Source organism: Oxyura jamaicensis, chromosome 3, assembly GCF_011077185.1.
Source record: "Oxyura jamaicensis isolate SHBP4307 breed ruddy duck chromosome 3, BPBGC_Ojam_1.0, whole genome shotgun sequence".
NCBI lineage: Eukaryota > Metazoa > Chordata > Aves > Anseriformes > Anatidae > Oxyura > Oxyura jamaicensis.
The window spans coordinates 87,795,206-87,807,533 of record NC_048895.1 but is presented as its reverse complement, the minus strand read 5'-3'; the positions used below and the strand labels follow the sequence as shown (position 1 = coordinate 87,807,533).

The following is a 12,328-nucleotide window of genomic DNA, read 5'->3' as shown; positions in this document are numbered from 1 at the left end:
CTTGAGAACGCTGCTCACTTGCATCCTTCCTGTATCCCTGCCTTGTAGGTATTTTGGTCTTCTTAACGAGTCTGTGTGCCATTGCTGGCGTGCACAATTTGGTCTTAATTTCCTACTGATAGGAAGTGGATTTGAAAAATGGCAAATAGCAAGCCATTAATGTTCCTGCTTGATACTGAATCAAAGCATAAAATCATGTTGTGTATCTAAAGTAGTCACAAAAGCAAGCATACAGCAAAGAATTGCAACCCAGCACCCTTCCACTTGGTTGTTTCCTAATTCCCTGTGTGAAAAAATGTACAGTAAGTGCTTTAAAATGTGCTGGGGGTTTTACATATACCAAAGCCTAGCAGCTATCGCCATGGCACATTTCCTGTACTTACAAAGGCACAAAGGTTAGCATCTCTAAAGTAAGACAAAAGACAGATGGATGGATGGTGGTAACTTCAGACACATTCACATTGACAGATTTTGACATCTGTGACTGCATTGTCAGCTTTCAAATACATAGTAGTAACAGTCTGTGTTTTTAAAATAAATATTTACAAGCAGTGTGGCCAAAGGGGTGGGGGTGTCATGGATGGACGGTGGTTCACCGGAGTTTGAAGGCAGGCATCGTTGAAACGTTAAGACATCTTTTGGGGTTATTTTGGGCGGACTGTTTCTGATGCATTGACTTCTAATGTGAGTTAACAGCTAAAAATCTTGTCAGCTCTTCTGTGATAGCCTAGAAATCACTTGAGTGAGGAAACTGATGAAGTGTCTGGTGATGCCTTCAGGCTTCTTCCAACTTGTCAGCATCCTGGGCTACTGGGAGCAGTAGTCTCCAACTGCTGGCACTGCAGCAACACTGCATGTGACTGAACAAAATAATGAAAAATTAGAATATTCTACATGCAAGGTGACAGATTTTTCTATATTCAGCCAGTTATTCATGTTTCTAAAATAAAAAATAAAAAAATAGAGGAGCAAAAGGAGATCTTATTTCTAACTAATAAACTTACTGTTATTCTGTTATGTCTTTAATAAAATAAAATACCAATTCCTCTATGACTGTTTTCCAGATGGGAAAGAATGCTGCAGTTATTTAAGAGATGGACTTGTATTATTTTAAATAAGTGTTGGAAGCCTCTTATGATTTGCTATTAATTAAACACTGCATTTCAACCATGATCTTCACTAATCAAATCACTTCTTGCCTTTATTAGAGTTCTAGAAATTTTAATATACCAAAACCTCACATCTACCTTCTGCCTCACGCATTTCTCTGTGGTAGCAAGGCATATTTTGTGTGTTATCACTAGATTGCTAATGCTGATATTCCAATGATAGCCCTCTGCTCTGGAAATAGATCTTTTCACTATGGTTGATAATTTTCATGGTTGTAGGATATTAGAAAACAGCGTCTTACAGCGTAGTAAAAGGAGCAAGTGACTGTTTTTTCTTAAATAAACATCAACTGTTTTTGAAGGTTCTTAATGTTTTTTAAGTTTAAAAATGGTGATCTGTATTCTGTGTTTTAAATTTGGAATATGTTACTGAGAGTCTGTAAATGTTTCAGAAGTTTCCAATAGATATATTTGAAGTTAGCCACCTATGTGTAATTGTATGACTTCAGAAAAAATCCTTTAATTAGAATGCTACATAAATTAAAATTTGCTTTACAGAAACTTACTCTGAATAATGAGAACAGTCTTATCTTAGAAATTGAATACATATTTGATGGCAATGGGGAGAATGGGCAGCTTTAATGATCTTTTAATTATTTATTATCCATTAAAATATTAACAATTTTGACTTTAAATGCAATTCCATTGTCTTTTTAAGATGGTCCAGCTGAAGCATCTGTTACAAATGGAGGCACTGCCACTGCCGCAGCATTGAATGATGACCTGGATATCTTCGGTCCGATGATCTCTAATCCTTTACCAGCAGCTGCTCTACCTCCTGCTCAGGTAAAATTTATTTGGCTATATGTGTGCCTAAATTTGTGTGTTCATGCACATAGTTTCCTTCCAGGAGTTGTTCTCATGGGGATTCAGAGAGAAGGAATGCATCTCTGTTTGCAGTTAGAGACTCTAGCCATAATGACTACATTTTTCTCACCTCTTTGGGCTTCCCTGCTGCTTAAATACAGAATTAAGAGATGGTCTGGTCTTCCCTTGTGATTCCTCCTGGTTGTCCAACTGAATTGGTTTCTGCCTTCCCCCGGTGTGATGGTAGTCGTGGTTTCCTTTAGTTCATATTCTGTCATCTTGTTCTTTTTTTTTTTCAATAAGTATTGCTGAATATATTTTTTTTTACATCTTCAGGTTCTTGCAAATTTAAGTCATACTTACTAAGGACATGTTACTGCTTTATAATGCTGATATTTAGGAAATGCTACAGCAGATGCTTCTATCTTAAAGCTGCTGACAAATTGGGGTCTCAAGTATCATACTGAAAATCAAGAACGGATGCCAAGAAAAACTAATATCGCTTCCTGGACTGATCTGTCCTTTTTCTCATCTTGGAACCAGTGTTTCCTTCCGTCTTCAAGGAAGGGGTGGCACGAAACCCCTGCGTCTGGCCTGCTCCCTGTCACAGCACCATTACAGCTCGGAAGAGACCCCATTGCCTTGCCTGCCGTAGCTGAGAAAGGCAGCTTTGGGATGCACAAAGAAAGCACTTAATGCTGCAGCTCCAGCAAAGTAGCTTTCAGCCTCAGAGAACAAAGTGTTGGTGCTGAATGTGGCAGGTACAGATGAGAATGCACATGTGCTGGCTTCCTTACCCAAAGTGGCTTCTGACAGGGAGGCTTTGCACCATTTGTGGAGCCCTGCTAAGGTTATTTGGAGGCTTCTGCTTGCAGAAGGCTTTCTGCCTCACTCAGCTGAAGCAAGAAGCTGAAGCAAGAAGTACGTATTCTTGGATTTATGCTTTGGGATCTACGATCTGTACTTATTTTTCCTTCACCAGTTGTTCTGATCATATATAAAATGGAAGGAATGGTGATGGAAAGTAATTGTGATTAGACTGGCCTATCGTAATTTTGTTCCCAAATGTTCCGTTTATCACTGTGGTCACCTCAAAGCATTGAGGAGCAATTGCTGTTGTCACAAGATTTGATTGTAATAGTTATTCTTTTTCTTCTACTCTCCCCTCATCTACTTGTTGCTGAGGACTGCCATTCTGAAAAACGCTGGGTAGGGTGTTAGAGACTGAAATCACGCTTCTTTTTCAACATAAAAACTACAGATAAGGCAAGCTTCCCAGCATGCCTTCAGCCAGCTGTAAGTGGTGAGAGATGCGTGGTTTGGATGTGTTAGCTAAGACTGCAAAGGAAATTGTTGGTATGGATTTTCTTGGCTCTTGTGGATGTCTGTGTTCAAAGTACCAGAAAGGACGGTATCTAAGTGCACGCCGTCTGCTATTCTACCGCCTTATGTCAAAATTGATCTAGATAAACCTACCTGTAGAGCTAGATGGGAAAAGCAGGAGCCCATTTCCAGCTTCACTGAGCTGTTTAATGTATCCAATTTTGGTGCAGATTGGGTAAATTGAAATCTAGAATCATGCAGTTTCCACTCAACACCATAATAAACAGACCAGCAATAGTAGCACACGTAATAGGAAGGGCTGACTTCTGTTTTTCCCCTTTTCCTGCCTTTCTGATGCTGGAAATGATTTCTTCTATATGTAGTTATTGTCTGCACAGGAGAAAAGATTTTGGGCGTACAATTAATGTTGCCCAATCAGTCTTTTCAGAGAGCTTTCAGAATTGCAGCTGTCTCTTGATTCCATTCCGTGAGCAAGTGACGAGATCCGCTGGTTAAACAAGTGATGTAGCTGCGGAATTCAGGAAGTCAAAAAGAAGGCTAAATACTTAAGAGTGAGAAAAAGTTAAGTGAAGGGTGATTATCTGGATGGTGATGATTCCTGAAGCGTTAAATAATGGGGTGGCTGCTACAGCATATTGAATAATACGTATTAGTAGTTACAGGAAAGAAAGTGCATTTCTGTGATAAAGATTGTTTTGATATTTATAGTTGATCTTTGACTGTGCTAGTTTGTAGACCAAGGATAGCACTTATTAAGTAGATTACAAAGCTGTAAAAAGGAAAATCCTCTCAATATCTGGTAAGTATCAACTTGTTTGCATCCTAGGAAGCATGGCTATATTTACTTGCAGTTAACAAACCAGTCCAGATTTTTAGTGATAATTTTCTTTTTTCTGAGAGCCATAATCAGGAGCGGCAAATAGAACTTTTATCAAATAAATGGCCCTTATGGCATCTTGCAAGATTTAATTCTTGGTTGTCTTCCATTTTTAATCAGTAGTCTCAAAGAAAATGTGACTATAAACAGATAATTTCCCTAGATTAGAGACATGGAGATGGTAGGTAGCAGAGGATAGGTTTCTGGTGCTAATTAAATGGCTTGCTTGGTAAAGTGAATATTCCATTTTACTTTAGGTCTAAAAAGGCCTTGCAGGTCTTGCATGTTAGGATGGTGGTATCTAGTTTAGGCACTGCTTCTGGAAAGGACTTGAGGGTGCCTCTCATTTGGCAGCGGTATGAGTATTTTGCAATATGGATAAAAGTTGGATGGGATTCAGGGAAGTGTCAGAAAAATACTGGAGGCTGGAAACTGTGCTTTGTAATGAGATTTTAAGGATTCACTCTGTTTAAGGAAGTGAAGCAAAGAGGTGGTGTGATTATGTTCTGTAATTATTTTGTATGAGACTGCAAATGGGAAGGTGGACCTAGAGTACAGCCCAGTAGCTGAGTAACCCTGCTGTGCAGTTCCTACATTTGGAATTGGAAAACTTACAGTAGAAATCCATGGCCAATTTTTAAGTTGGGATGCATATCTATTTGAATATCTAATAATAGAATGAACCAAATTCAAAAACTGAAGGTAGAAGAAGAGATGAAAAGCAAAATAATGTGGCTTGCGTTCTCACCGAGATTTGCCATAGTGTTTTGCATAGGTGTTTCTGAGATACCACAGCAGGTTTTGTGGGCATCAAAAGAGAAGGGAATATAGCTCTGTTCCTCAGAACAAGTTGCAGGAGCAATATACACTTGTTCATTATTCACAGGATTGCTTTTCTTTTCCAATTTAACCTTTAAGAGAGGACTTAGTATTCGATGAGTATTTTTATGGCACTGCAGAGCCCAGAAGTGTACTGTTTGAATGTTTTATTATGAGAACGGAACAATGTGATGTCTTGAAGAACTTAGCATTTGTTGTGACAGTTGACGTGGCCAAGACATGATTTTAAATGAAAACAAAAGCATTATTTTTTTGTTCTCAACCATGACTTCAGTATTCGGTGTTTTATTGACTTTTACTCTCCTTTCAGACGTGTCTTTATTATAGTTTTCAAAAACACTTGGAATATTTCTTCCCACTATTATGTATAGCTGGATATTAATAAAAAGTTGAATTTGTATAGGGCTGGTAATGCACAATATGGGAATGGGTAACTTTTTTTTTCCTAGAAATTTGCTGACTAGCAAATTCAAGGCGACTTAAGTTAGTTTAACCAGCTCCAACTGTAAAGCTAGATAAAAGACGTGCTGTAAAATTACCAATTATGTAGTGTTCATGGACACAAAAAGGAAAAAAAAAGACATTTTGTATGGTTAGTGACACTTTCTAATGTGAAGTGAGCATAACTGAATTATAATTATTAGTACAAAGTTTTTTGTTGCTGAACATTGGGTAGGAATTGAGCAATGGCCTATCATTCTTAGTTGTAATTAAGCAATTTCCTAAATTGTTTTAGCCAGATAGTAATTTCAGACTTTGTATGGGTATATCCTCCAGCCCAAATGTGATCTTCAGTCTTTGCTGAAACTTGTAGCATGGGGGAGACAGGGAGGACTGCAAGGTAGTAAGTTGAAAAGTATTAATTTACTGAAACACTTAACATGCATCTTAAATTGAGCAGAATACTAAAATCCACTGAAATTACACTTTGGATTTTTGTGTATCTGTTTTGCATTATAGTGGGAGCTGAGAACTGATTCAAGGGCTACAGAAATACCTTTTTGTAGAGATGCTATATGTTCTTCGTGAGTGTTTCAAGGCAAACTTTAATTTAAAGTAGTAATGTGATTTAGATAACTACATGTTCTCAATTACTCATTTTTCCCTGAGGCCAGCTGTATGCACTTAACGTGGCTGCTATTGATTAGCCCACAAGCTTTAACTTTTTAACAGAGGTTGAAGTTACGATAATGTGTCATAGTCCTCGTTTTTTTCTGGAAAAAAAAAATAGTTACTTAGAAACTTGCTTTACGGTGAATGTTCTTTGTATGGGGCCTTACTGGAGAGCTATTTAGTTCTATTATACTGTGTTCAGCTGGATTGTTTGTAGCTTCTGCTCATGTTTATTTTAGCCCTCTAGATTTTGAGGTAATTTGAGAGGTAAGTTTATTCCTTCATCTGAATGTGGGGGACATGGAGTGACTCTTCATTGTGACTATGATTAATTGCTACCAAGCTTATCAAATTCTGTCTCTAATTGTAGGAATTTGTCTTATTTCCTAGTCACTAAGCTGCCTGTACTCGCCCAGTTTATCATCGTTGATACAGTCTGAGCGTCTGATGAGTCTGGTGATGACTGGCAGTGTTCAGTGGCAGGCTGGACTTGGGGTTCACACTGAAGCTTCTTACTCAGGCAGTCACTGTATGTTTGCACCCGGTAGGCAGAGCTGAAGTCCTCTGTATTTATGTCTGTATCTGCAAATGGAAGCTATTTGGGTAGAGCCTGTGTTTGGGAAGTCGGTCGTTGGGAATTCTTCAGCACCGTGCTGCTCCTGGCGCTTCTTCAGCAAATTGTTTAGATGCGGTGTCAGTGATCAGATTACGGAACATAGAAGTGGTCAAGTGATCTTTAAATTACTGAATTATTTGTTTTGGTGCCAATAGCTGTTTCTTTATCTCTTGAAGAAGCTTAAGAGGATTTCTGTACAGTTTAGTATAAATTAACATTGGTTAGCACTGGTCCTAAGTTCCTTTTTTTATATGTGTGTTCATGTTGTGGCAATTCAAATACTGCTGGAAGCATTGATGCACAAGATTTGAATCATTTTGAGGTCATGGAATCATAGAACCATTAAGGTTGGAAAAGACCTCCAAGATCATCTGGTCCAACCATCCCCCTACCACCAATGTCACCCACCAAACCATGTCCCTAAGCACCACGTCCAACCTTTCCTTGAACACCACTTTATGGTGAAAATTTCCCTTTCTTAGGTATTACCTTTACAGGTAATAATAAATAAGCTGTCGTTAACTAAACCAACTTACATTTGAACATGACGCATATTTGAGATAACTGCTAGTAGTTCAGATAAATTCTGTTATATCAAACAGCCCAGCAGTGTATTTCTTAACCACCTGACGAGTGTTTAGTTTTGATACGAAGACTGAGAGGACTGCACGTAGCCCATCTTGAAGGCCTGATACTATATGGATTCAAGACATGCTTTTCTAGAGGTCTTGGAGAGCACAAGAATGTTAGGTATGTGAAAATCACGTCAATGTTGTTTTAACTTGAATGCCACCTGCTGTTTTCTTGCCATGCATTTTGCATTATCTTCCATCTATTTAGCTGTTGAACACTTAGGGCAGTGCTTGTTCAGTGCCTTTGGCTCCTTTTACAATCTTCCCGAAACAAACTGAAGGAGCAGACGTTCAATGAACATTCATTTCAAACATAGCAGCTGATCAGTCCCTATGGTCTTTAGCTGTCTCTTCTCTTCTGTGCACACATGTATGATTTGCTTTATTTCACTAAAGCATCTACAGGTAGCAATATTTCACGTATCTGGAGACGATTTTAACCTGAGGTCATCCCAGATGAGAACAGTTTATCTCTGATGCTATCGTTTATTTAAAACCAACCTAAAATGCACATGAAAACAAAGAAAAACCAGAAAAAACACAGATACTACTGTTCTCCCTCCTAGAAAAAAGCAAACCTTTTCCTTACTGCAGTATGAGTGGCAGAGAAGAGGCCTCTGTTAACTCACCTCTGCTATTTAAATGTCTTTCTCCAGTATGCTGAGCACGGGTGTTGTACAGAGGGTGTCTTATGCAATGATAGGAGAATGTATAATAATTCGGTAACAGGACTTCCTGTGTGGACGCATGGAAAACAGATACCACCATTTAGGGTGGATCTTCACAGGAATACATTTTTTAAATTAATCTCTAGTATTTTCAAAGAAAGTCACTCCAGCCTGACAAATAAGCCTCTCAGATTCAGAGGACTTCCTACTGCCCATTACAAAACTCTGAATTTTGCTTTGCAATCGGAATTTGTTGTCAGTAATAAGCAGGAGGCACTAGCTTTATTAATATGTGCTGAAGGAAGTTGGTAATGTAAGTACATGTTGTCCAGAGATCATCCTACTCTTTGTAGGATGGCTTCCATAGGGTCTCAGTTTGACTTTTGCCCATATTGACTATGGTATAGTCAATAGCAGGGTTTTCAGTTGCCAATGAGTTCCCATTCCTTACTCCCTGCCCTCTCTTCAGTAATCTTGGAGATTCTGCCCATCAGCCATCTGAATCCACACTCTTTCTCCTTATGGTTTCTGACCAATTCAGCTGGTATCACTTTTTTTTAAGTTGTTTTCACCCTAACTTATAACACTGCCATACTCCATAGCTTTTTAGCACTGCAGCAGTCAGATCTGTTTTTTGAAGCTGTGTACTCGATGCTCGTATTGCAGTGTTTGTACAAATCCAGTGTCAGTATGTGTAGGGCAGTTTTCAGGGCCTGCCAGAAGAACCAGGCAAGCATTGAGGTTGTGGCTCCCAGGGGAAATACAGGTGTCTTACAGCAGCTGCTTGTTTTGGGGTGGCTTCTTGTCCCACAGGCATGGCTGTGGGATGACAGTGAAGGAAGAGATGGACCTAACTGCAGATCCAGTCCATTCATTGTGGTACTGCACGTAGGTTTTTTGGCATTTTGTCGAGAAGGGTTGAAAATCGCATAGGCTCTGGTATTAGGCAGATGTATGCTAACGGGGTGGTGTTGTTTGGCTCGACCATAACTGAAATGTGCTGTAAGCCTGGCTTTCCTGCAGCGTGCATACAGTTGGTTTGTCCTGAAAGTTCCCACTGGTAACAGAATGAGTTGTTTTAAGAAATTTAACGGGAATGCAGCATATTGCCTAGTTACCTAAGCAAGCTTCGAGATGGAAGTGTGCATGTTAACAGCAAAATAACATAACTGACAGACACTTGGAGGTAATTTGTTTATAAAACACTTGGTGCAAGAGCAATAAAAAGTCTGACAGCCTGAGTGTGTTTTAAGTTTTCAGTCCTGGGCTACAGTAAGCTTCAGATAATTATGCTTTCTCAATAACACAAATGTGCTTAAAGAACTAAGATCTAATTACGTTGTATTTTAGAAGTTGTATTACGTTATCAACTGAAATTTTATTTCTGCCTTTTCTCCAAAAATACGATCCTCTTAGCTGAAGTATATTCTAAAACACTGAATCTTTTGTTAGCTCCTCTCTAATTTATTCTGACTAGGAGAGGATTAATGAGATGTGAATTGTAATCTCCTTATTGATTTCCTAATTATTTTTCATAATCTAGCTAAAGCTCATGATTTATGCTGTTCGCTGATAAAGAATAATAATAACATAGGAGCACCAAGAATGAATAACCTGTATGTGTAATCCCTGGTGTTGGTCTGGGTTTTAGTCTCGTTTCATAACCTGTCTGGTTGGTGTTCTTGCCACATCACATGTATTGCTGTCTTGCTTTTCAACCTTCATTTAATTTAATCTCTACAAATGAACTGGTTTTCATGTTGTTAAGGGATGAGGGTGTGCAGTAAATATTTAATGTAACAACTTCTGCTAGTTGCCTTCAGTAGTCTGTCTTGACCTTTATTTCCCAGAGCGCTTCCAGTAAACCAACAGCTGCCACCTTGTCTGCAGCATCCGGGGATCTCGATCTGTTCACTGAGCAAACAACAAAATCAGAAGAGTCGGCAAAGAAACAGCTCTCCAAAGACTCCATCTTATCGCTGTATGGCACAGGAACCATGCAGCAGCAGAATGCTCCAGGTAAATAATTCTGCGACTGTTTCTAATGCAATCCTATTTTAAGCTTTACCTGGAATGCAGTAATCTCCTACAAGTGTATGACTAAGGTGGGGTACTCCGCTACCTCTATTCAATTCAGGAATTTTTTTTTTACCATTTATAAGTAATGGGAAAATTACTGAAACATGAATATTGAAGCTTCAGAACAAAATAGTGTGATTTTAATGTATTTATAGCTGTTGAAATTACCAAGTATGCATTTGACTGAGAGATTTGTAAATTCAGCTTCTGCCATCTAATTCTGCCAGGATGAGAACAGAGCTGTCATGTTTTGATTTTAGCTATATTTGTGTGAAACCCCAAAGACTCGTAGTACAGCAATTGAAAGATTCTCATTGATCACAGGGATTTGACAAACTCTTTTGGGCGGTTAACCTGTGGTGGTGAGTCCCTTTCCTTTGAGAGATTCTAAGCAACTTCCTACTTTTACAGCAAGTAAATTAACAGCACTGACATACAGCTGGATAAAGTTATCCTTGAAAATCATTTTGATGCGTTTCAAACTTTGGGGCATGTGGGTTGAAAATCACAAAGCACTTTCTCTGAAATCTTGCCTTCTCTGATGCAGGTATGTTCATGGGCTCGTCCTCTATGCCATTTACCACACAACCGTCAACTCATTTTCAAGGTTTTCCAGCCATGGGAGTTCCTGTGCCTGCAGCAACTGGAATGATGGGAAGCATGATGGGACAATCGGTGCCAGTCATGGGACAGAGCACGGGTGTGATGGTAGGAATGGGAATGCCCAATGGATTTACTGGTACTACACAAACTGGTGTGATGGGACTTCCTCAGAACGTCGTTGGACCTCAAGGTGGAATGGTGGGACAAATGGTTACTCCACAAAACAAGTACGGATTGCAACAAAATCAACAAGCTCAATGGAACCTCACTCAGGTAAATACTCCCTGTTCCCAGATAAGGACATTTAAAAAAAAAAGATGCTGCTTTTCTGATACAAATCGTTGAGCTGTAGGAAGATACATGCAGTGGAGCCAAGTTACAGACTGCTGGACTATGAGTTGCTCAGACACACAGGGAAAAAGAATCAACAAGGAAATAAATTAAAGATAACTAATAAATAAGCACTGAATAAACTTTTCCAAGGGAGACCGAACACGGTTTTCTGCTACAGCAGCTAGTCTCAGCCCATTGTCTGAATTAGGTTAAATAAAAATAATCATAACCTATTAGCTTCACTGTAATCATGCCATACTGAAGTGTAAACATTTCACAAGCAGTATACACAAGCAGTGTAACTAAAAGCAGAATTTAATTGCTTGAGGATAGCTATTAACAATTAATGCTTTCATTTACAGATTTCAAGATAAATTGCAGTGGGATGTGTAGTGCTTAACACTGCGATATTCTACTGTACATAATTTGCTTAGATTCATGTTACTTATCTGTAGCATTTCCATGCTATTTATTTCTTAAGCATGTTTAAAGGGTTGTCTGTCAGTATATATTCAGTACTATATTTATACATCTTAAAATCATGTAGTTGACAGCTTATTTTTTTAAAAAAACTGAACAATTCCCTAAGAGATCAATATGGATGATAGCAACTATTTTTTTCATAATATGTTTTTAATGAGAAGAACAATACAATATTTACATGCTGCTTACTCTACTGATTCATGAAGTGAACCTTAATGACTTACTTAGACTTAATTATATTAAGTCCTGCAGTGTGAACAGTTATGAAGTTAAGCAGTATTTCTTAAAGGAATAAAATAGGCCTTATTTGAAAATACAGGTTGTCATTCTGCTTTGAAAATTACTTTTTAAAACATAAGAATTCCAGAATGTCAAATGAAATATTAAAAAACTTTGTAGTCTTACTGTTAACAATCTTTGTTAAGATATCTTGACTTCAAAAAAGCGCCATGTCAGCTTTGACATAAAAATCATGCTTCTTATCATATATATATTAAAAGTTGGCTCATAGGACAAGCTCCTACCCATTTCTGCACTACTTGCACACCAGATAATTCTATCATCATGCTCATATTCAGCAATTTGCAGGGAAATTGTGCTTTAGTTGAAAGGACTTGCTTTACTTACCAGAACAGTCTGCTTTATATAGTCTACTTCTTAAGAATTCTGCTCAAGAAGAGATTAACAATTAGGTGAGATGTTTTCATCAGCGTTTTTTAATTTCCATGTTCAGTGATTGGTCAATCATTTTTGTGGATAAAAGT

General features: G+C 38.3%; 1 protein-coding gene across 2 annotated transcripts in view; it reads left to right on the top strand.

The window, feature by feature from the left end:
• The window catches only part of SMAP1 (small ArfGAP 1), an 88,130-nt gene that overhangs the window by 73,734 nt on the left and 2,068 nt on the right, over nucleotides 1–12,328 (top strand). For both annotated transcript variants that reach the window (XM_035320735.1, XM_035320736.1), the window contains 3 exons: nucleotides 1,828–1,955; nucleotides 9,917–10,085; nucleotides 10,693–11,021. In XM_035320735.1, coding sequence (XP_035176626.1) covers nucleotides 1,828–1,955; nucleotides 9,917–10,085; nucleotides 10,693–11,021 — 626 coding nt within the window. The remainder of the gene's footprint in view (nucleotides 1–1,827; nucleotides 1,956–9,916; nucleotides 10,086–10,692; nucleotides 11,022–12,328) is intronic.